This window comes from Hypanus sabinus, chromosome 19 (assembly GCF_030144855.1).
Source record: "Hypanus sabinus isolate sHypSab1 chromosome 19, sHypSab1.hap1, whole genome shotgun sequence".
NCBI classification, from domain to species: Eukaryota; Metazoa; Chordata; class Chondrichthyes; order Myliobatiformes; family Dasyatidae; genus Hypanus; species Hypanus sabinus.
Window position 1 is genome coordinate 33,052,974 of NC_082724.1, and position 26,511 is coordinate 33,079,484.

The 26,511-nt window shown below is 38.5% G+C and overlaps 1 protein-coding gene across 1 annotated transcript in view; it reads right to left on the minus strand.

Moving 5' to 3' along the window:
• Positions 1–26,511, minus strand: part of suclg2 (succinate-CoA ligase GDP-forming subunit beta) — a 381,523-nt gene that overhangs the window by 254,731 nt on the left and 100,281 nt on the right. The window contains exon 2 of the mRNA XM_059944292.1: positions 16,787–16,928. Coding sequence (XP_059800275.1) covers positions 16,787–16,928 — 142 coding nt within the window. The remainder of the gene's footprint in view (positions 1–16,786; positions 16,929–26,511) is intronic.

Sequence of the window (26,511 nt, forward strand, 5' to 3'; positions counted from 1 at the left end):
ATGATTTTTAAATAACCTGACCAAAATCAATTTTATGTCATTTTCAGTTTAGGATGAGTTTAAGCATTAGTGTAATCTTTCCTTAGCATTCCATGTGTCGGCTTGCCCACCTACAAGTTAATAAATATCTCTGCTGAACAATTTCAGTTTTCAATGGAAATAGATGCTTCTTCCTAAATCTCACATATGTGTGTGCATATTCAACATTGACAGATAGAATAATAAATAAGGAAATGATGTTGATGACATCAAAAATGTCATGTTTCTATTTAATCCTTGCTTCTTAAAATGTGACTATTCGTACAGCTACACCTACAGGCAAGACAAGTCAGAGAACATAAAACAGTTGTAATACCGCTTTTTTAAAAAATTCTTCTTTATAACAAACAGAATTTTAAATGAATTTGTAATGTGAAAATGTAGAGATGGATTTATAAATCAGTCCAATAGACAGAAAACATTTTAAACATCAGTGCAGAGCTTCAAATGATAGAAAAACTTGTCAAGAATTTGGATCACGATACAGTAGACCTGACAGACAAGCACACAACTGAACTATATCAGAGAGATTAGAATGGAGTAGCTCCTCTCCCTTGACAGACGCTTTTGCACTTATTTGCAAAGGTGTTCCAAAACATGAACATTTTCCAAGCCAAACTAACAACAGTGACTTAGAAATTCTTTCACACTACAATGGAAAATTAAGTGCTGTGCAGGTGAAAATTGGTTTAATTCAAAGCAGTGCAACACTGCACATATTTATGAGTGTCTTACTACTTGTTGGAAATATTGGCTCCTGACTCTTTGGCAGAGATAAAGAGGAAGTTTCCCATCAAGATGCTGCCAAGCTGTGGTCTTGTCGAGGTTATAACTTAAATTTAGCTGCCATTTTAGCTGACAGAGATAAAGATGGCCAGGGGTGTGCGTGTGTGCCCACGTGCATGCTACTTGGGTCTGAGAGTACAAGACTCCCACCTAGACAGGACGCCAATCTATCGCAAGGTTGACCCCTAGCATTTTTTGCCGGTACTGTACCCATTTTTCAGCTGGGTAGACTGGAGCACTGGGTGGTTAAGTGCCTTGCTCAAGGACACACACGCTGCCTCAGCTGGGCTCAAACTCACAACCTTCAGTTTGTTAGTCAAACACCCTACCACTTGGCCACGCACCACACGGATTGTTTGGGTGGGAGACAGAAATGGGGCCTATATCATTGTTTTTTTTTTGTGGCTGTTCTGTTGTTGTTATTATTGCTTGTGTTGTTCTGCAAACATGATTGGCATGCTATGCTGGGGCCAGAATATGTGGTGACACTTGCGAGGTGCCCACGGCACATGGTTTGATTGTGTCAGTCAACACAAATATTTCACTGTATGTTTTGATGTACATAATAAATACATGAACTTGAATCAGAATTTGTTTGCACCAACACTTTTCCCTCCAAAACAAAACCACCCAAGATCACGTAAACAATAGCTCAATTCTTAAAATTGGTCATAAGATACAAGACCATAAGACATAGGGGCAGAATTAGGCCATTCAGCCTATTGTGTCTGCTCCACCATTTCATCATAGCTGATTTATTTTCTCTCTTAACCTCATTCTCCTGCCTTTCCCCCATAACCTTTGATGCCTTTACAAATTAAGAACACATCAACCTCCGCTTTAAATATACCCAATGACTTGGCCTCCACTGCCAACTGTGGTAATAAATTCCATAGATTCTTCAAAATTCCTCATCTGTTCTAGATTGACGTTCTTCTATTCTGAGGCTGTGTCCACTGGTCCTGTTTCCCCCACTATGGAAACATCCTCTCCACATCTAGGTTTTTCAATATGCAACAGGTTCCAATGGGAACCCACTCTTTCTTCTAAACGCCAGCGACTACAGCTCAGAACCATCATTTTGCTCCTCAGGATTCTCTCCAATGCTAGCAATCCTTTCTTGGATATGTGGCCCAAAACTGCTCATTGTACTCCAAATGTGATCTGACCAATGCCTTATAATGCCTCAGCACTACATTCTTGTTTTTATATTCTAGCCCTCTGAAATTAAAAAAAAATCTTACCATTTTCTTAACAAATGACAAACCATCTTCATTCAGCAAGACTTATTTCTAAAGAAGTATTTTCAGGCATAAAGAGGACATGATAAAAGGTATTTTGTAACACGAGACTTCAGCAAATTAAGATTCTCAAATCCTGTTTGTAATCTCAATGGTAAATAGTCAATTCCTTTATTGTTACAATCATTCTTCCAACCTACTTTTGAAAGTTCACACAATTCTAGATGCTGTGATCATCTGGATAAAAAAGTCATCTTAAATTTATTAATAGGTATGACTCAACAATTTATAGCAGTTGCTACATTATGATACACTGCTCATCATAAATAGCCATAACTAAATTTGAGATAAATATACATTGTGTTAAATCTATATTTAACCCAATTCAGATACAAGGTCACCACAGGCTACAAGTAGTATGACTTCTGAATATCTATCATTACACAAACTCTCCCATGCATTTTTAAAGCATTTTTTCAAGCTTTATTAAAAAAAAACCTTCGTGATATTTATTAATGGCTGGATTCAGTATACATTCCACTAGTTTAATTATGAGTAGTACTATGGTGAATATTCGATAAAATTACAGCACATATATAGAATGATTCAATAAGGGTAATTATTTAAAAAAAGGGACAATTTTGACATGGAGAAATTGACTTACAGATATATATCAGGAATGGAATCCTTAACTTAACCTAGGGACTGCCTGTACAATAAATGCATAGTGATAAACTGCTGACATACAGTAGTTCAGCATCTAGCTTACCAAATGCTGATTTCTGCAGTTCCTTTAACCAACCTGGGGGACCAGCGCCCACTCTCCTTTTCACCTCACTGAGACCGTGGTTTCTGCGCCCCCTTGAAACTCACCCAAGTCTGTTTCCAATCCTCCCTTGAAATTTACCAGATTCATTGAAAATATTATAATACTACTGTACCATGTTCAATCTAAAATGCAAGTTAAATACATGTTGGTTTATTAGGATGGTCCAGCTAGTAAAGCACCACCTCAAATGCCTGAGACTCAGGTTACAAACCTTAGATGATCCCTGTGTGAAGATGCATGTATCCTCGAAGTGCACCTGGTTCCACCCAAATCTCAAAGGTATGCAGTTCAGTAAATTAACTGACCACTTCATTGGCAAGTAGTAAGATCTGGGGGCAGTTAATGAGAATGTGGGAATCAATGGGCTGATGACTGTTACTATACTATACCTCTCTATGACTCTCAAATTAATTAGTATAAAATCAAATCATCTGGAATCACCAAGGCCCTGACTAACCAGATTAACAAAGTTTAACCAATGTGTCACAATATTGGAAAGGTCTTTATACTTAAAAAAGAAAAAATAGAAAGGGAAAGGTGTAAATAAAGTCAATAAAAGCATAATAAAAAATTATAAATAGATCCAAGTAACTTTGGTAAAGCAGCTGTAACACAAACCAACTGAAAACAAAAATTATCAATGAACTCGAGTGCAGCTTTGGAGGATTACTGCGGTACTTGTACAACAGGACTACAGTGACAATGTACTGCCAACTCATTAACGCAACAAATTTACTGAAGAAATACAGCGAATATGAGAATATTGCAAGCCCCATCAATAAATTAATATTCAAAATCTCTGTTGACAAAATTCTTCACATTTCAGGGTCTGCATTTTTTTTGTGCTCATGTGCTCAGTACGTTTGTTGTATTTACTCAAATTGCAACTACAGAGGCTCCCCAGATTACAAATAACTTGTGAAAATCTGGACTTTACACAAATCCTCCCATATTTTAAAGCATTTTTCAAATTAGTATTAAAAATAGGTTTGACGGCTCTTATTAATGATAGGATGCATTAGTTGAATTTTGGATAGTGCAAGGATAATTATTCAATGAATAGAAAGAATTATAGTGAGTGTACATAAAATGATATAAAAAGGGGTCACTATAGAAAACAGATGTTTCTGAAATACATGAGAAATTAGCTTAACAACAATTCTCAGGAAGGGAACTCCTGCATAACTTGGTGACTGCCTGTGCTGAAGTTAATTTTCTTTCTTACCTCTCCAAAAGTAATTTCCCTTCTCCATTATTTAGAAGACTGAGTGTCTTCACATCCTAGATTGGGGTGTACTCATCAAATCAAACTATGGTACATCCGAACAGAAGAATCTATCCAAAATGAAGTCTCCAGTAACCAGATTTCAGCATGGACCTTATTGACTGGCAGATTCAGAGGACACCAAATACAACATGCAGAATGCCTCCCAAACACAATTAATTTCTTTCGATTACAATCTATATTAAATTAAACCGCAACTCTAAAATACTTCAAAATAAAATATGGGTTGCAGTAATTCTTTACAATTATTTTTGCTTGCTGCTTGTATCCAAGCATTGGCTCATTTAATATTTGTTCATCATTAACAACTACAACAAAGATAATAGTAATGCTGATGCACGGAGAGATTTTGGGGTCCAAGTTTATTGTGCCCTGAAAGTGGCGGCACAGGTTGATGTGGGTATTAAGAAGCACATGGCATGCATGGCTTTGTTTGTCGAAGTAATGATGCAGCTTTAAAAATTTCTGGTTAGGCAACAGATTTACAAATTAGATTAATTTGTCACATGTATATCGAAACACAGTGAAATGCGCCAGTTGCATCAATGACACAGTCCAAGGATATGCTGGTGTTGCCATGTTTCTGGTGCCAATACAGCATGCCCACAGCTTCATAACCCTAACCTGTCATTGTAACCTGGGCAGAAAATGGAGCACCAGAGGAAACCCATGCATTCAGAAGTAGAATGTATAAACTCCTTACAGACAGAAGTGGGAATTGAACCCCAATTACTGGTAAAGTGTCATGCTGACCATTACACTACTGTGCTCTTATAGCTGGCTGCCTCACTGTAGGAATACAGAGGCTTTGAGGACAGTGTGGAAGAGGTTTACCAGGATGCTGTCTGGATTAGAGTGCAGCTGCAATTAGGAGATGGGGAACAAGCTCATTTTATTTTTCTGAAGCAGCAGAGGCTAAAGCAAGACCTGATAGAAGTCATCGATTGCGAGAGGCATAGACAGAGTAGATAGCCAGAATGCTTGCTAAAATCCCTAATACTAGAGGGCATGCATTTAAGGTGAGAGAAGGCAAATTTAAAGGAGATGCACGAGGCAAGTTGTTTTTTGTTTTGCACAGAGTGATTGGAATGTGCAGAGAATGAAGCAATATGGATATCGTGTAGGCAGAAAGGATTAGTTCAGTTAGGTGATCAATGACTGGCTTAATAAATTCAGCAAAACATCATGGGCTGAAGGGCCCGTTCCTGTGCTGTGCTATCACTGTCCTAACATAAAATAATATGCAGGTTAAATCAACTTCCTTTTCTCTTATTGCATCTAACTCTAAAATTGACAGTGGAGCTAATTCTGTATTAATGAATAGAGGCAGTATTTTGGTTCTAAATTCTGAGTGTTGCACATTACTTCTGAAATCCAGAAATTTACCATTTTAACAGTTCAATGGACTGCTTAGTTTTAAAACTACTGGAGGACAATGTATAAGACAGTACATTCGGATACTGCTATTAAGCAATTTCAAGATAGTCAGTTACTTAATGTCAGAATCTTACACCACAGATATGACTTTACAGACTGTAGTTGTGCTAATTGGTTTTTCAGACATCTTATTGAACCCTTGAATCCTCTAGAAGATTTATTCCACTTTTCAAGCTGCTATTATTTCATAAGTATGATTGATGCTGTACATTTGATGAATGCTATAAAGGTCATCATAGCTCAGTTTCAAGACTCCTTCACATCTCACAGGAAACAATATCCAATGAAAGCATTAAGTTTGGAAATAAATGACTAGATTAGTATTGAAGATTATTTTTAATAATGTTCTTTCATTTTGAATTTATTTTTGTAATCAAGGTTGTGGACGACAGTACTGAGCACAGATTAGTTGCAACATAATCTTTTTCACTGTTGTGTCCTTGACAACCTGAATTGTTCACTACCAGATCTGGCAGAAGATAATGTCTCTTGTTGACCAAAAAATACCAATTTATCTTGACAAATGCAAGATGTTATACAAGCATGTATTAAGTTTGATCCAAAGATCTTAGCACGACCCACATTACCACTTTGAAAAGCAAGGTGAAGTGACAATTTCTCTTTCACAATGTTCACAAAAGCAAAGTCAACATCTCAATATGTTCTTATCAGCATATACAGGCCTGTGGGTTCCATCATTCCTCATTCCAGCTTCTTCCCTCTCATCTAGGCAGAATAATTATTTTCTAATGACCAAGAAAAATACTATAATCTACTCTGCATTGGTATCCCTTTTTGATCCTGCAAAATAGAAAGTAGTTATGTTACCTACTTAGCAGAATTCAGCATCGTCTAAATATTGACTACCTTCTTTTCAACTTCATACAACTAAACATCACAGACAACCCTCTTATTGTTACAACAATAAGAAACAGTTGCATTATATTTTCCAATTAAGTTTTTCCCCACTGCTTTTCACTTTGTCCCTCTAATCATTTCTTTAACTTGGTCCAGGTGTTTCCATATTCAGGAAACAGGATCAGGAGTAGGACAATTGGACCCACAATCATATTCTGCTGTGCAATAAGATTAGGGGTCCCCTGTGCCCATACCCCTTCTCTCCCTTATATGAAAAGCGTCAATCCGCATCTTCCACTTTCCCACTGATCAATTTCCAGAGATTAATGGTCCTGTTAATCTTATCTGATATTAATCATCCAACATCTGCGTAGTGGGGGGTCCTTGATGATGGATGCTACTTTCGTGTGACAACGCTAGGTGTAGATGTGCTCAGTGGTGGGGAGGGTTTGACTGGGCTGGATCTATTTAAGGGCAATAGTGTCTCCATACCAGGCTGTAATGCAACCAGTCACACATCTCTAGAAGTTTGTCAGAGTTTTAGACATCATGCAAAATCATCACAGACTTCTAAGGACGTAGAGGCACTGCTGTGCTTTCTTCGGGATTGCACTTATGTACTGGGCCCTGGACCCAAGGCAGGTCCTCTAAAAAGAAAAACTGAGAAATTTAGTTTCTGACACTACCCACCTCTGATCCCCTCCGATAAGGGCTGGCTCAAGGACCTCCAGTATCCTCCTCCTGAACTCAATAATCAGCTTCTTGGTCATGCTGACATTGAGTGAGAGAGAGATTGTTGCTGTGGCACCACCCAGCCAGATTTTCAATCACCCCCCCCCCCCAACCAAATATGCTGATTCATCACCACCTTTGATTTGGCCTATGACAGAGGTGTTGTCAACAAACTTAAATATGGAATCAAACGCCGGTTAGCCTCACAGTCATAAGTATAAGCAAGTAGAGCAGGGGTGAAGCACACAGCCTTGTGGTGCACTTGTGTTGATAGAAATTGTGGAAGAGATGTTATTGTCAAGCCAAACTGACTGGTGTCTGCAAGTAAGGAAATCTAGGATTCGATTACACAAGGAAGTACTGAGGCAGGGGTCGTGAAGCTTATTGATTAGTTTTGAGGAGATGATGGTATTGAATGCCAAGCTGTAGCCCATAAGACCATAGAATATAGGAGCAGAATTAGGCCATTTGGCCCATTCAGTCTGCTCCGCCATTTGATCCAATAATCCGCTCGACCCCACTCTCCTGCCTTCTCCCCGTATCCTTTCATGCCCTGACCAATCAAGAATCCATCAATGTCTGCCTTAAATATACACAAGGACTTGGCCTCCACAACTGGCTGAGGCAAAGAATTACACAGATTCATCCTGTTGACTGCAATTTTGCCCTAACAACAGCCACTTTTCACTATATATTGCCGATTCGTAAATCAGCTACCTCATCTTCAGCACTAGAACTCTGGGTCCCAGCTCCCTGCCAAATTAGTTTCGGCCTTCCACACAGCTGCTTATTCTCTGTCATTCAATTTCTTAATGAACCCATGAACACTACCTCGCTACCTTTTTTTTTGCAAGAGAGAGAGAACAAGAGAGAGCAAGAGACAGATAAATATATAGATATAAAAGGAAATGTTTTTATTATGTATTAGACTGTACTGCTGCTGCATAACAACTGATTTTACAATATATGCCGCTGATATTAAACTTGATTCAGATTCTGTATGCACTACTGGATGATAGTTATTGACCAGGTTACCGTGTTCTTCTTAGGCACCAGTATAATTAAAACCAGTATTATACAATGTGCACGTCATAGATACAGTAATGGTTCTCAGCGGTAGCAGGCTTAAACAAGAATATTTGATGTTTTGAATCATTTTCAATGAGAGCAGTCATTACGGTCATCCGTGATGCTGGCACCGAGTAAAGGATATAAGGAATGGCGAGGATGGAGCACTGCAGGAGGAGTGTGGGACAAGTGACAGGAGGAGTGCCAGGGCAGGGTATGGCATGGGTGCAGAAACACCCAGCCATGAGACACTAGGCAAGGTCACTTAATTCCAAACAAGTGGATTATTGATCATTACAGAATGTTTGTCTGGAGCATCCTGCTCCCTTCTCTCTCGCTTCCCCATTTCCCAACCAAGATTCCCCCTCTCCCTGCCCCCTTCCTCCTCTCAGTCCACAACAGAAACCCATATAGGGATCAGGTTTATCACCACTGACATATCATGAAGTTTTTTTAGCGGCAATGCAATACATAAAATTACTATAGTACTATGCAAAAGTATGAGGCACCCTAGCATATACATGTACCTAAAATGTTTGTTCAGTACTGCATGTTGCTTGGTTACACTTAATTTTAAATTTCAACTTCAACTTTTGAAGTTGAATGAGTGGCTCCAAGTTTTAGTTATTTTCTAATACTCAAATCACATTAAATCTTATCATTTGACAATGTAAGTTCCCAACTGTTATTTTCATCACACGACGTCATTTTGGCATCATTGGCAGTATACCTCCTACATATCCCAAACATCAAGTTCAACAACTACACTGGAGACCCCATCACAGAAGTCTAAGCTGACAATCCCAGCACAATAGAGAAGAAACAGTACACTCTCAAAAAAAGTCTAATTTTGATGATAAACCACCTCCTCAGCTAAGTGAATTTAACATATCCTAAGGCAATATTTCAATTGTGGGTCAGCATCACAGATAAAAGTGCAGATTATCTGGTTACCGCCACATATTTTGGTTAGGTGTTTCCTATATTATCACAATGACAATAATTCATAAATGCAAAGCATCTGCGATGTGCTGAAGTTGTGAATGATGCATTAGAAATAGAAGCTTTTGCTTTCATTGACAAAGAGCAGGTCCAGCTGACTGTTGCCTCAAGAGTTCTTGAATGCAATTGGTCACAAAACAGTTGTGTTCTACATTTATCATCACTTATTGTCAAGCACTCAAATTTCCTTGGTCTAAAATCTGCAATTGGTATAATGTTCTGCTTACATAACCTATTTATTACCTTGCAGGTTTATACAGGAAACATTAGCCAAGTTTAGTTGATTTTGAAATTTATCAAAGCAGATGCAACTATTTCAGTTATTTGGCTCTGATATCTGGTAATTGCAACAGGAAATAAATATTGCAAGTTCCTTAACTCTACCACAGCTGTTAGTCCAGATAAATTATCATTCAATAGAATTATCTGGTTGTTTAAAATAGTAATTTAAAACTATTTTTTTCCTAAAATTGAGGATGATACTAAACCCATAAAATGTGAGCAATTATTTCTGTCATTTGAGCATTTCTTGCTCGCAAGTATTCTGCAGAATACAAAACAGGTAGGTACAGCTTTATATACAGACAGTAATATGCCAAATCAAAGAATATCAAAGACTCAAAGACTTGGTAATAATTGAGCAATGCTGCACCTTTCATAGTTCCAGTATAGTATCTTCCTTCTTCTAAGTTAATTATTCAAACTATTAATAAATTTATTAAGTTTTAGCCTCTATGTTTTGTCTCCCTCCTATGGCATTTCAGGATCAGGAAAACATTGTGGGAATTGCATTATGATTAATACCAATATAAAATGTACAGTACTGTGCAAAAGTCTTAGGCACATTTATATAGCTAGCGTGCCCAAGGCATTTGCACAGTAAAATTGATAATCCAGGTTGCGTTATCCTGAACTCAAGATTAGGGTGAGATAGGTTGAGCACACAAGACTGGGATTCCTTTCGAAAATCACCTACTCTGCACAAGCAACTGTCATAAGTTCTCAAAGCCAGCCTGACCAAAAATAATATGCCCACTTTCAAGTCTTCTGTATGAGCAAATACATATTTTATGTTGCTATACTTGCCTTGCTTTGATCTACAAATAATCTAATGCAAAAAAGTAACATCATTCCCAATACCAAGGTGGTAACTGATCAGACCAAATAGAATAAATTTTCCCATCTATCATGCATATATAAATAAAAACTACATAAGTAGAACCCTAAGAAGCACATAATGATATTTAAAATTTAAAATCATGTTAAAGATTCGGTGCACATCCAGCGTGACAGCACTAGAGACAATCTACACCCACAAAAGCACAGAAAATTCAAGACAAGCACTTAAAATTGTATATAAGCCATCCATTAGTGGTACTAAAGTATCAGTCATACTTCATTTATCCCTCTGATCATTATAAGACCATAAGACCTAGGAGCAGAATTAGACCATTCAGCCCATTGAGCTGCTCTGGCATTACATCATGGCTGATTCAATATCTTTCTCAACCCCATTCTTCTCTTCTGCCTTCTCCCTATAATTTGATGCCCCAATTAATCAAGAACCCATCAACCTCTGCCTTAAATATACCCAATTACTTGGCCTGCACAGCTGTCTGAGGCAAAGAATTCCACGGATTCCCCACATTCCAGCGAAAGAAATTTTTCCTTATCTTTATTCTAACTGATGTCCCTCTATTCTGAGGCTGTCCCCTCTGGTACTGGACTTTCCCACATCCACTCTATCCTTTCAATATTCAACAGTTTTCACTGAGATTCTCCTTCATTCTCCTAAACTCCAGTGCCTGTAGGCCTAGAACCATTAAAAGCACCTCACATGTTAACCCTTTCATTCCTGGGATTAAGATTGTTAACTTCCTCTGGACTGTCTCCAATGCCAGCTCTTCCTTTCTCAGATAAAGGACCCAAAACTGCTCACAATATGCCAAGTGTGGTCTGACCAACACCTTATAAAGACACAGCATTACATCCTTGCGTTTGTATTCAAAGTCCTTTCAAAATGAATGGCAATATTGCATTTTCCTTCCTTACCTCCAACTCAGTCTGCAAGTTAACATTTAGGAAATTCTGCAAGAAACTCCCAGGTCCCTTTGCTTTCTGATTTTCTCCACATCTACAAAATAGTCCATCCTGTATTCCTTCAACCACTGACCATGCATTTGCCTACATTATATTCCATCTGCCACTTCTTTCCCTATTTGCTCAACCTATCCAATTCCTTCTGCAGACACCCTGCTTCCTCAAAAATTCCTGCCCTTTTACCTATCTTTATATTGTCTGCAAACAATTCCATCCAAATCACTGACACACAAGATGAAAAGAAGAGGTCCCAACACCGACCCCTACAGCACCCTACTAGTCACTGACAGCCAATCAGAAAAGTCCCCCTTCGTTCCTCTCTTCCCTCCTGCCAGTCAGCCAACCTTCAATCCATTCGAGTGCCTTTCTCATAATATCATAGGTTCTTATTTTGTTAAGCAGCCTCGTGTGCGGCATTGTCAAAGACTTTCTGAGAATGCAAATAAACAACATTGACTGACTCTCCATTGTCTATCCTGCCTGTTATCTCCTCCAAGAATTCCAACATATTTGTCAGGAAAGATTTGTCCTTTGGGAAACCATGCTGACTTTGGCCCATTTTTTTTATGTGCCTCCAAGTAACCCAAAACCTCTTCCTAAATAACATACTCCAGCATCTTTCCAACCATTGAAGTCAGAGCAACTGGCCTATAATTTCTTCTCTTCTGCTTCCCACTCTTGTTCAAGATTGGAGTGACATTTACAATTTTGCAGTCCTCCAGAATGATTCAAGAATCTAGTGACTCTTGAAAGATCATTACTAATGCCTCCACAATCTCTTCACCTGCCTCTTTCAGAACCCTGGTCCATCTGGCCCAAGTGGTTTTTCCACTTTCAGACTTTTTCCTTCCCCTTAGTAAGAGCAACTACACTCATTTCTGCTCCTTGACACTTTCACATTCCTGGCATTCTGCTAGCTGTCTTCCACAGCGAAGACTGGCGCAAAACACTTAAGTTCCTTTGCCATTTCTTTGTCCCCCATCACTCCAGCATCATTTTTCAGGAGTCCAACATCTTGTCTCATCTCTCTTTTATTCCTTATATATGTGAAAAAAAACATTTTGTATCCTCTTTCATATTATTGGCTGGCTTACCTTCATATTTTAACTCTTCACTCTTTAAAGCTTTTTTTAAGTTTCCTACCGTTAGTCTTGAAAAGCTTTCCAATCCTCTAACCTTCCACAAATTTTTCTATATTATATGCCCTCTCTTTTGCTTTATACTGTGTTTGATTCCCTTGTTAAACGCAGTTGTTTCATCATCCCTTCCGAAATATTTGGGATGTATCTTTCCCGCACCTCCCAAATTTCCCCCAGAAACACAAGCCATTGCTGTTCAGCCATCATCTCTGCCAGTGTCCATCAACTTTGACCAGCTCCTCTCTCATGCCTCTGCAATATCCATTACCCCACTGTAATACCGATACATCAATTTTTAGCTTCTGCTTCTCAAACTGCAGGGTGATTTCTATCATGTTATGATCACTGCGTCTTAAGGCTTCCTTTACCCGAAGGCTCATAATCAAATCTGGGTCATTATAAACATCCAGACCAGGATTGCCATTCCCTTAGTGGGTTTAACTACAAGCTGCACTAAAAAGCTATCTTGTACGCATTCTACAAATTCCCTGTGGAGATCCAGCACCAACCAGGTTTTCACAATCTGCCTGCATATTGACGTAGAAACATAGAAAATAGGTGCAGGAGTAGGCCATTTGGCCTTCGAGCCTGCATCACCATTCAGTATGATCATGGCTGATCATCCAACTCAGAACCCTGTACCTGCTTTCTCTCCACACCCCCCGATCCCTTTAGCCACAAGGGCCATATCTAACTTACTCTTAAATATAGCCAATGAACCGGCCTCAACTGTTTCCTGTGGCAGAGAAGTCCACAGATTCACCACTCTCTGTGTGAAGAAGTTTTTCCTCATCTCGGTCCTAAAAGGCTTCCCTTTTATCCTTAAACTGTGACCCCTCGTTCTGGACTTCCCCAACATCAGAAACAATCTTCCTGCATATAGCCTGTCCAATCCCTTTAAAATTTTATATGTTTCAATAAGACCCCCCCTCAATCTTCTAAATTCCAGTGAGTAAAAGCCTAGTCGATCCATTCTTTCTTCATACAAAAGTCCTGCTATCCCAGGAATCAATCTGGTGAACCTTCTCTGTACTCCCTCTATGGCAAGAATGTCTTTCCTCAGATTAGGGGACCAAAACTGCACTCAATATTCTCAGTGCGGTCTCACCAAGGCCTTGTACAACTGCAGTAGAACCTCCCTGCTCCTGTACTCAAATCCTTTTGCTATGAATGCCAACATACCATTTGCCTTTTTCACCACCTGCTGTACCTGCATGCCCACCTTCAATGACTAGTGTACAATGACACCCAGGTCTCGTTGCATCTATGACTGGTATACAATGACACCAAGGTCTCGTTGACATCCAGGTACAATGACATCCCCCTTCATTATTGCAACACTGCCCTTTTTGCAACATGCCTTTTCTATCTACTGTTATAACGTAGCCCACACTCTGGCTTTTGTTTGGAGGCCTGTATATAACTTTCATCAGGGTCTTTTCACCCTTGCAGTTTCTTAATTGTACCTACAAGGATTCTGTATCTTTCGATCCTACTACACCTCTTTTTAAGGATTTAATTTCACTTTTTTTTAACCAGAGCCACCCCACCTCCTCTGCTTATCTGCCTGTCCTTTCAATACACTGTATATCCTTGGTTGTTAAGCTCCCAACTATGATTTTCTTTCAGCCACAACTCAAAGATGCCCACAACATTTTACCTGCCAATCTCTAAGGGTACTGCAAGAACATCTACCTTATTTTATATTCTGTGTGCACTGAAATATAATACCTTCAGTTCTGTATCAATTATCCTTTTTTTTTATTTTGGCCCCCTGTTACACTTTAACTCATTCCACTGACTGCAATTTTGTCCTATCATCTGCCTATCAGTCTCACTACACACTGCATCTGCTTGTCTACCAACTGCTCCATCCTCAGCCCTACCACTCTGGTTCCTACCCCCCCTGCCAAATTAGTTTAAACCTTCCCAACATCTCTAACAAACCTGCCCTCAAGGATATTGATAATAAACAAATATATTCAAACAGTCACCGGACACAAATAAAACAAGTCAAAGCATATTCTGTTTGCAACATCATTCTAATAATTTTACTTTAATGTTTTCTTTTTACAAAAAAGTAATAGGTTGCGAGAGGTTCTTTTGGCATATTAAGTATAATAGGGAGGTTAGGGAACAAACAAGGCTCCTTAAAGATCAACATGGCTGACTCCATGTGGAATCAAATTTAATGGGTGAGATTTTTAATGAATATTTCTCTCCAGTTTTTACTGTGGAAAAAATGATGGAAGTTAAGGAAATGGGGGAAGTGAGTGTTTTGGACCACATACAAATAAGCAGGGTGCAACACTGGAGGCTTTACAGTGGATAAGGTGGATGAATCCCCAGGGCCTGCTGCCTCCTCAAACTTTGTGGGAAGCAGGAGAAGAAATTGTGGAAACCCTTGCAGCAATTTTTGCTTGATCTCTGGCTTCAGGTGAGGTTCTGAAGGATTGAAGAGTGGATAATACACTACCATTTTTTTTAAATAAAACAACAAAAACGAGCCAGGAAATCACAGGGCCCTGTGTATGAGACATCGATGGTGGTTAAGTTGCTGAAGGAGATGCTGAGAAGTAGGATCTACAATTAAAGAGCCAGAGTCTGATTCAGGACAATCAGGAGGGATTTGTACATGGGAAACTGTGTCTGATAAACCTCTTAGAATTCTTCAAGGATGATAGATGAAGGTAGAGTAGTGGATGCTGTTGATTTGGATTTTAGCATGGCTTTTGTCAAGGTGCCTCATGGCAGAATATTATAAAAGATTAGATTTCATGGGATCCAGAAGGTAATAGCATAATTAGCTCATTGGTAGGAATGATGATGAAGATCAAGAATTGTTTCTGAGATTGGAGGCCTGTTTCTAATGATGTACCACAAGGGTTGGTGCTGGGATCTTCGTTGTTTGAAATTTATATAAACAATCTTGATTTGGACATCCGAGGCATGGTTAGTAAGTTTACTATGGTAATAAAATAGGTGGTGTTGTAGACAATGTAGAAGATAATGAAAACCAACTAGCTAAGCACGTGAGCTGAAGATTTGCAAAGGATATACAAGATCAAGAGAGGCACAGAGAGGGTGAAAGTACATAGATTTTTCTTCGCCCCGGGAAGTTGTGCTGAAAAGCAAAAGGGTGTTTGGCTTATGGTCCGGAGTGAGAGATTTCAAAGGGTCATCATAGGCGGCACATTAGTTGAGTCGGGCACATTAGCAACATTTAAAATCCATCTAGATAAAGTACATGGATAGGAGAGATTTAGAGGGCCATGGGCTAAATGTGGCCAGATGGGAATAGCTGACTAAGTTACACAGTTTGTGTGGATGAATTAGGCCAAAGGGCCTACTTCCATGCAGTAGGACTCTATGCTGCCTCTAAGTCCATCCATAAAAATCATATTCTGAGAAGTAAAATGCAAATGACATCAGCACTGATCCTGTAAGTTTTTAAACAATTTACTAATTACCGTACAGACTATGTTACAAATTCAACAATAAAGAAAGAAGGAAAATTAGTTTACTTATCAAAATTGGTGCAATTAGTGGGTAGGAGTGAGTATTTAGGCGGCGATCTGTTGTTCCAGCTGTCTACTCATTTATTTCCAGATTATGACCTTCAGCTGTCACATCACATGAACAGCAGAAGCACCAAATGCAAGTTTAATCCAAATCTGTGTCAGTGCAGCATTCCCGTCATTCTTCTTATTTGATTGGGGAGGCAGAAGTAATGCCATTATCACAAGGCATGTGGGAGGGCAGCATTTCTCTGGCATAAATTCCTCGATATTCATGTTTAACGCTGCACCTCCACTGAAGCTACTGCAGGCCTCAGAATTATTGTCACAGTAACATTTTAGTGACTAAAATGCCTCGTATTAAGCTACCATGGGCGTCATATAGCGTGGAGGTTAACTCAATACTTTTACAGCTCGGGGCAACTGAGTTTGGAGTTCAATCCCAGCATCCTCAGTAAGGAGACTCACGTCCTCCCCATTCAATGCATTGGTTTCCCCGAGTCATCCAATATTGCCCCACAATTTGGTTAGGGTTAAATTGAGCTGTTGGGGTTACCAGGCAGCACAGCTCAAAGGGCTGAAAGGGCCTACTCTGTGCTGTACCTCTGAATAAAATAAATATTAAAAATCTTTCTATGAACATTGTTGTTGGCTCAATGGAAGGTTAATCAAAAAGGTTATCCATAACTAAACAACTTATTTTCTAACTTTTTCAGACTGTTGCCAAAACTTCCCACTGCTACCCAACTTACTCAGCTTCTTAGCAGCCTCGAGGGCATCTTGTGAGTTTTCAGCCACAAAGAATCGCTGAACTGTGACCCCATGATCTGCCATGATTTTCTTGCTCTGGTATTCCTGAAGGTTTAACCATCTCACGGGGATTATTTGGACCACCTGTAGGAGAGGAGAAAGGGAAAAATGAGTGTCAGACCCACCACCTCATGTTGCTGAAAAGTTATTACAAACTTAAACCACTATTCAAATGATTGGCTATTGTATTGGGCCGTTACGTGCTCTGTTCATCACATTTGCATTGTATCAAGATGAGAAAAGTCTATCCTTTTGCCTGCTATCAATACAGATCAACACTGTTGCTATTTTTCATCCACCATGTAATTTAATTACTCTGATTATAGTGCCTTGGGAGTCTACCCCTGTAAACATGTTCAAAGATGCACAGACAAGATGTTAATGAAACAGACTTTCAGAAAAGGGACAAGGTTGAGCTGTTTCAGCAGATGTCAGTGAATGTTGCCCATGCAAGCTCCTGGTTTGGTTTTGTTGTTGCCAAAATATAACAAGTCTTTGCTGTCACTGCACTGTTTAAATTAAAGATAATTATTTTACCAGTTTCAACTGCAATGTGGAACGTCAATAATGATTCCATAAAATTATCCATTAGCAAGTTATATAATAAATGCTTATTAGAATTTTATAACTTTCTAAAATACACATCATAAATAGTCAATAAATGGAACACTAATTCAATTCAATGACTTGCACGCGCGACTTTAGGAAAACCAGCTTTAAGGATGTGAAATTTAGTCTTCAAAGAATAACAACTAGGGTGACTAATTTCTATAACTTAAAAAAACATACAACCACAGCCTTCATGACCACTCCCTCCTGCTAGAAAATTAATCACACACGACAGGATGGTCACCACCAAGACACTTTTAGTTTTACTCTGGAAACCAATCAGCTGTTTCAAAGAAATTGAGAATCTTAAATCAAATAAATGCCCTTTCCTCCACTGAAAAACTTAGCAGAAGAGAATTTGTCAAGACCAAAGTCACTATTTCACATTTTAATTAGCTACAGAACCATTCCCTTAAACAGAGATAATGACAAGGAGCCTGGAAACTACAGAAAAAAAATACGGACCTAAAAATTAATTAGATGCCATGGACTATCGATCATGAAATATCAAACCATTGAAAAATTAAAAAGCTGGTTTAAAAATACTCTGCTTTTTAGATAAAAGTTAAGTATTTGCTTCAACTGTTCTTACCCTTATGCACTTTAAAATAATGAAAAGCAACAAATTAGAAATGGAAAATATTAGAAACTTGTACAACCTACTGTAACACAAAAAAACTGTTAAGCAAATTAATCAAATCTGCAATTGAAAGCTCTCTCATCTGAAGTCTTGTAATGGAGACGGATATCATGAATTTTTCATACTTGAATGGCAATGTTGTAATTAATTATTTTCAAATTATACCTTGAATGGCAGAGTGAAAGGAAATAAACTAACTTACTCCAGTACCGCAGCAGAGGTTACCCACTTTATAAACAGGTGATTGACTGAAATTACTATTATATGCAGCAGCAGTTCGTAATACTCCTCAGAGAAAACGCCAGTTATGAAACTTATACTTCTGGAAAGTGCCTCCATTCTGACCATGTGGCTGATGCAATCCAATCATGTCAAATACTTGCATAATGAAACCTTCTAAAGTGCTCTTTCCTTAGAAATGGCAGAATGCACATTACCTGGATCCTGCCATGAGTGCATAAGTAGGCTGCTGTAGTTTGATTCTGGAGGAGCCCACTGTTTACTTTTTCATATTACCCTTTCTCCAAAAGGTCAAGATGTATGATGAGGGTAAAAAGGAAAGGCAACAATTCTTTTTTGCCCTCAAAACATGTAAGAAAGTAAGAAAAAAATGCAAACAGTACAGAAACGGCCTCTGGGTTATTCAAGAAATTGACTTCCAGGGTCGGTCCACCTTGAATGGTGAGCTAATCACAACAAAAAACACTAGAAACATATTCGTATACACACAGTTCTAGAGTGGCTTCCTCAGAATGTACTTACTTACTGCCCATTACACTACCAGCATTTAGGGCAGCAATGAAAGGTCATCCATCTCTGTCTGTATATAAGTATTCTTCATTGCTGTTTCCATAACAATTGTTTTTTGACTAGTCAGCGTTGTTATCCCTGAGCTGAACCTCCGAACCTGGAGGACTAGTGGACCACCATTAGTCTGGCCCTCTACCCTCTGACCTGTTCGGCATGGGTGACCCTACCAAGAGCCAAAGCACTAAGCCCTAAGGCCTGACTTCAGCCGGATTGTCGAGGCATTCATGCCTCCAAACTATACAAGGTCGTGGTCCTACTGGACCTCCTTATTAGAATATCATGAGAATATTCAAATTATACTCCAACCATCATTAAGCTTGCTATCTTTTCCTCATCAGAAGTACAGTGTTGATTCACACTTACTTTTTTTAAATTGAGATACAGTGTGAAATGGTCCCTTCCTGCCCTTTGAACCACACCTCCCAGCAATTCCCTAATTTTAACCGTAGCTGAATCACGGGACAATTTATAATGACCAATTAACCTACCGATCAGTATGTTTTCAGACTGTGGGAGGAAACCAGTGCACCCTAAGGAAGCCCATGTGGACACAGGCAAAACGTACCAACTCTTTGCAGACAGGGGTGGGAATTGAACCCAGGTCACTGGTACTGTAAAGCGTTGTGCTAACCACTAAGCTCTGCCACCCTTCACACGGTAATGTGTATGGAATCTTCTTCACACAGAATATTAAGGATGGGCTATAAATGCAGGATTCGCAACAACAGCCACAGACAGTATACAAATTTAAAAAGAAGTGGATCTTGCTGTCCTCAAAATTGTGGCATGCATCTTATGAAAGCCATCTGAGAAAATGTTAACTTCTAATACTAAACAGGTAGCTTGTTTATTAACACCACTCTTTGTCTTCTTGTCTGCTACAGTGAAGTGAATTGAAATATATCATGGCACAGTTGAATGCAGAAGGGTCGGAGAACCCCGTTGGTGAAAAATACTTCGACTCTGTATGATAAGTGTTATGTAATTGAAAGGGATATTAGGCATGATATTTCATTGAATATTCACCTGCTGTAACTCATTTATTCATATTACAATCCCAAAGTGCATGTCTGTTTGCAATTATAGATGTAATTTTCCCACACAAAAATGTGAAGGAACGAGAATTTCTCCCCAAATCATAACCTGGAAAGTTACGGTGCCTTCTAAATTTGATATCAATGTTGGTTGACTCGCATAGTTCACTTTAAATCAGTGGCAATCAAAAGTAATTTGAAACAAGGATTACATGCAATTTGCTCCCATATCCCACAGTTGTGCAAGTGAGTAGGTTAATTGGCCACTATAAATTAAGACTGTCGTGTAGGTAACTGGTAGAATCTAAGGAAGAACTTGATGAGAACGCAGACAAAATGGGTTGAGTGTAGCGGGAGCACAAATGGGGTTTGAAGAGTGGCCGAGAAATATTGAGCCAAAGGGCCTTTATGAATTTCTGACACTGGCTCACTTCTGGCTACAAATTAGCTCATTCAATTAAATTAAATTAATACTCTAGCTATTTATAGAACATAGATCAATCTGCTTACTGTGCCTATTGAAAATGTTTTGAGAGGTACTTCGAACTTCTAAGATAAAAACGTAAACTACAGTCGGCCCTCCTTATCTGCGGGGGATTGGTTCCGGGACCCCTCGTGGATACTAAAATTTGCGGATGCTCAAGTCCCTTATTCAACCTGTCTTAATCCAGTGGATCTTAGGACCCAGCGGAACCCCAGACCTTATTTAACCTATCTCAGTGCAGTGGACATTAGGACCCAGCGCCAGAGCTCTGATTGCGCAGTGTTTCTGTTCACGAAAATAATCACGATTGAAAATAAGGTGGAAATAATAAAGCGATTGGAAAGAGGTGAAATGCCATCGGTCATTGGAAAAGCGTTAGGCTACGTCAGTCAACGATCGGAACAATTTTAAAGGATAAAGTGAGAATAATGGAGCATGTGAAAGGCCCTGCCCCAATGAAAGCTACAATTATTACTAAGCAACACAGTAGTTTAATTATTGGATTTTTGGGTTTTGGGTTTTTGATCCTCCACATCAACCCGGCACAGTGGAGAGCGCACTCGAAAGTGGTCTGTCACTGACTCGCACTCGGGAACAGTTCCCGAGCCCAGCAATGAAACTTACATTCTTAAGCATTTTATATGCATAGAAAGGTAAAATATATACAATATACTAAGACAAACGTTTGACTGACGCTTAATAATACCAGATGTGCCTGTTCCGATTTACTTAGTAAGGGAACTTCTGATTTTTTTTTATCCCAATGCACGATAATTCACGCACATCCTCCCGTATACTTTAAATCACCTCCAGATTACTTATAATACCTAATACAATGTAAATGCTATGTTAAATGGTTGCTATACTGCATTGTTTAGGGAATAATGACAAGAAAAAAATGTCTGTAATGCTCGAACAAGTGCTGGAAGAGCACTTCCCGGTTTTTGCGATTCACGGTTGGTTGAATTCGAGCAAGCGGAATCTGCGGATAAGGAGGGCCAACTGTATATGCTTTCCTAAAAAAAATCAGACAAAGAAAGGAACAGTGAACCCTTTAAACATTTTTTTCCCTCCCGAAATTTAATAATGTGCATCAATAAAGCTAGTAACCAGCTAATTACTTTGCTTCCAGGGCACTTAATCAGGTTATACCCAGAATTAGACACTTGTTAGGAATGCTCATTAAAACAAACTCAAAATAAGACTATACCATGTTAAGTAGATCCCTAAATTCACTTCAATGCAAAGAGAGAATGAGTTATCTTCTTCCACACAAGCTAAATGCATTAATTTATGAAATATATCAGCTTTGATATTCACAGCATTTTACTGGAATGAAAAGAGCATTAACAAAATCACAAATGTTAAAATCTTCTTTAAACAACCAGAAGTTTGACTTCAAAAATATCACATCATTCATTGTTTCCCTCAGAAAGAGCATTTTCGGGAAAAACAACTATTACAGGTTAAATTTACTTGAGATAGAGGCATCTGTCCTCACAACTCTGACCTCAGAATCTCTCCTATGGCTATTCCTTTGGATCTTGCAATCAAAGCTGAAGTGTTTCCTCTCTGGTTTTGTGAAGTGGCTGATAATGCCAATGTGGGAACTGCAGACTCTTCCAGAAATGGGGCAGGAGGTGTCACTTAAACAGTGGTGTTATTAACACCATTAGCACTTTCAGTCACTGGAGATCGCTAGCAAGGATTGATTAGATGCTATAATAATTGTGGAGGAGGGATTAGAGGGGGAAAACAGGCAGAAGGATCTGGGCAGATTTCAGAAGAATAATGCCCATAAGGCACAATCCTTGTGGAGAGAGCACTTAAAAGGAAGAAGATGTCAGAGGGTTATCCACAAAGATGAGAATGCCCTCTATTAATACTGGTAATTTGGGATCCTTGCATTATAACCCAACTGTTCCTTCCAGGTGTAAATGTAAAATTCACATTTATTAAAAAAGAAAGGTTCTCCAGATTGCCTGTAGAATATCTATTGCCCATTGTGATGTAATAGCGAGCTGCTGAGTGTGCAAATATCTGACTTTGATTTTGACTTTGAAACCAACTGACATATTAATCTGTTAAATTAACCTTTAAGAAGCACACACTGTCCATACTTTAAAGACTGTCATTAACTCATTGCAAAACAAAAAATTAACATGATTATGAATAAAGTGGATGTTGAGAATGATGGCTCCTTATGTAGGAGGGTCTAGGATCCAAGGACACAACCTCAGAATAAGATGAGAAGGAATTTCTTCAGCGAAGGGGTGGTGAATCTGCGGAATACATTTCTACAGAGGGTGGTGGAGGCCAAGTCATCAGGTGTAATTAAATCAGAGAATGATAGGCTCTTGATTGGTAAAAAGAGGTTAAAAGGGTTACAGAAAGTCAGGAGCATGAGATTGAAAAAAATTGCCAAGTTTGAATTGTGGAGCAGACTCAATGGACTGAATGGCCCATGTGCTCATCTCATCGTCTTAAGGTCCAGTTCAGGAAAATCTGGACTATTGTTAAGTTTTTTGTATACAGCCAGTTTCCCCAAGCTTGCCTAAGTTGAAGTAGCCTTACTGGTAACTCACAGCTTTTTATGACTTTTTAAAATAATTGATTCTGTGGACACTGCAACTTCAAGCATGTTCTCAAATTTATTAGAATTTGCAGTTGGAATTTTAGTGAAGCTGACTGTGTTTGCTGAAATCATCTGATCTAAGTGGTAGGGTGCTGTTTTACAGTTCTCCATTGAGCAATTAATGTAGAATCAAGAAATGATGTGAACTTCATATTTTACATTCCATTTCTGCTTATAAATCTACTGAAAACATTCTGCCCTGTTGAATAAGGCATAACTGAGTCCAAATTAATTCTGGGTACTCTTTCAGGAAGCCTGAATTTGTTGCCAGAATAAATCTTGCCCATGGACTTCCTCTGAAATCCTTTGTCCCTATCCCACGATCTGTCAAAGCAGACAATGTTTCCAATATTCTTTCAAGTAGAAACATTTAAAACAGTGTATATGAAATGATAAAAACTAAATTTAAAATTATTAGAAATTTAATAATCACTAAAGTAAACATTTTAAATAATTACATTAGCTAAATATAAATAACTTAAGAAACACACCTTATTCTTAACTTAGTTTGTCATAACTTTCCCATCTCCTGTCCAAGTGAGTAATCTCACAAGCATATGCTGAGGGTTCTTGTGGAATCTGAGCAAACCTACTGCTGCAACAGCCAGAAGATTGCTGAAGGACATCAACCAGATAAATTAAAGGTTTTCTGCACTGACACTGACAAATACCAGCAAAACCTGATGCAATAAATGGCTCAGTCACTTATTAATTTTAAATCATCGTCTTTTAATCAACAATCTGAGATTAACACAATGTTTTTTTTCCACTTTTGTGCCAGCATTTTATGATGGATTAATTAATGGTACTTCAATTTACACCTTTATCTTCTGGATCAGTTTACAATTTACTTCTTTAGCAATGGTCAGAATAGAGGAAACACTGATAAATGCATAGCCATGTGCTTTCAAATACTTCGGTAATGGTGATACATATCCTCTGCTAAAATCAGTCACATCTGATCAGTAGGGAACAGAGAAAAACATATTTTGGGAATGTACAGTTTCAATTGAATTTGCTCAATAAACTATAGATCAAACATGTCTCCTAATGTCCTAAGGTAATAGCCTGATGCTCCAACGTCAACAAACAACTGAAAATTCAACATTCCTTCCAGAATCATCAACAAGGGCAGAAGAATTTTAATGGCAAAAAGACCTCAAGACATTGGGGAAGAATTAAGTTATTCTCTCTATCGAGTCCACTCTGCCATTCCATCATGGCTGACCCATTATCCCTCTCAACCTCATAACCTTTGATGCCCTGACTAATCAAGAACTTATCAAGTTCCAATTTAAATATACCACATGATTTGGCCATCTGTGGCAATGAATTCCACAGATTTCTCCAGCCTCTGGCTGACGAAATTCCTCTTCAGCTGTTCTAAAGTGACATCCTTCCATTCTGATGCTGTGCCCTTTGGTACTGGAATTGAATTGAATTGAACTGAACTGACTATATTACTTACATCTTTCATATACATGAGGAGCAAAAATCTTTACATTACATCTCCATCTAAATGTGCAACATGCAATTTATAGCAATTTACAATAAATAGTATGTACAATAGGACAGTCAGCATAATACAGAAATACAATTGTATCAACATGAATTAATCAGTCTGATGGCCTGGTGGAAGAAGCTGTCCCGGAGCCAGTTGGTCCTGGCTTTTATGCTGCGGTACCATTTCCTGGATGGTAGGAGCTGGAACATTTTGTGGTTAGGGTGAATTGCGTCCCCAGTGATCCTTCGGGATCCCACCATAGGAAACATCCTCACCACAAACACTCCATCTTGTCCTTTCAATATTCACTGGGTTTCAATAGGATCACCCCTCATTCTATAAAACAGTGAATACAGGTCTAGAGCCATTAAATACTCCTCCTACATTAACCATTTAATTCCCTAGATCATTCATAAACCTTCTCAGGAAGGTCTCCAATGCCAGCACATGGTTTCTGAGATAAGGGGATCAAAACTTTTCATCATATTCCAAGAAAATTAAACAGCCAAACACATACGTTTCAACTTCAACTGTGTCTTACAGTGCAGCAAATAATTCAATTAGAGTCATAGTCTATATAAAGTTATGAGAACTAATTAATAGGGATTAGATGACTAGAAATACACTTGTATTGATCAACTAGCATATCAATCAAGTGATAAATCACTTGCTGATTTAAGGCACATGAGTAAAGCATGACAAAGGACATTATGCTATAAGACTTCTAAATACATATAGCCTATTTCTACCACTCCTAGAACAGGAAAAAAAAATCAGTAAAATTGAATATGGGTCTATTACAATTGGATGCAAGAGAAAATTAAATTGAAATAAAGAATCGATTAAAATAATAAACATGTGCAGTATGTATTTTCTTTGTAGAAAATATTCCAGAAATAGGGAGCAACCGTGAGTTAAGAAAAACGAGGACTTCAAAACTAATTGCTGGGAAGATAAAGATGCTAGAGAAATTCATCAGATTAAATGCCAAAAATATCTCTGCAAATTAGAGATCTAATCCTTCTATTCATAAATGAGACTATTATAGGGATATGTGAATATTTAAGTACAATTGATAAATAGACAATTTAAGTGAAAGCCCATCAAGAGGTATCTAGCTTAAAATTTAAGCTTACTGTATGTTTGGTTTCTCTCCTTACCTCCCAAAATTTCAATTCACATATTTTCCTTTTCTGCCAGATCATACTGTAATTTTCCAAGGGCCCTATAACATTTTACCCTTCTAATAGTCAGGTTCACTGGACTACAGGACAATAATTTCATGTATAGGTTGGCAACTACAATTAATTACAAAAGACTAGAGCTATATTGGAACAGTTACTGAGAAGTATATCCATGCCTTAGTTGGGGAAACAATATCCTACATCTGACTCTATTAATGATACAGATGAAAATAAAAAAGCAAGCTACAGTAAGGATACAAAGAGCTGGCAAAGGATGTGAGGGATATTCACTTTATTTGGGTCAGGAGGCTTTTTTGTGCCATGCACAGCTTTCTAAACACAGCATTTCTGAGCTTCTAAAAGATCAAAGTGTTAATTTTAAGTAAATTAAACTTCCATCTGATACTCTTTGTTTAGCTTCTGGTCACAAACAGGAGCCAGTCTTCAGCTCTTAATGCAAATGGAAAGCAGTAATCAGTTTGAAGTTAGAAAGACAAAATTGTAAACAAACAATGTCGTTAAAAGACTTGCTAGACCCACAGCATTTAGGTTTGATGCTCAAGAATTATAGTACAAGACAACCGATTATTTAATTTACACAAACTGCTGCAGTAACTCAGCAGGCCAGAAGGCATTAATGGAAAAGAGTACAGTTGACTGTAGTTTTTTCTACAGATGCTGCCTGGCCTGCTGAGTTCCTCTAGCTGTTCGCGTATATTGCTTGGATTTCCAGCATCTGCAGATTTTCTCTTGTTTATGATTGGGTT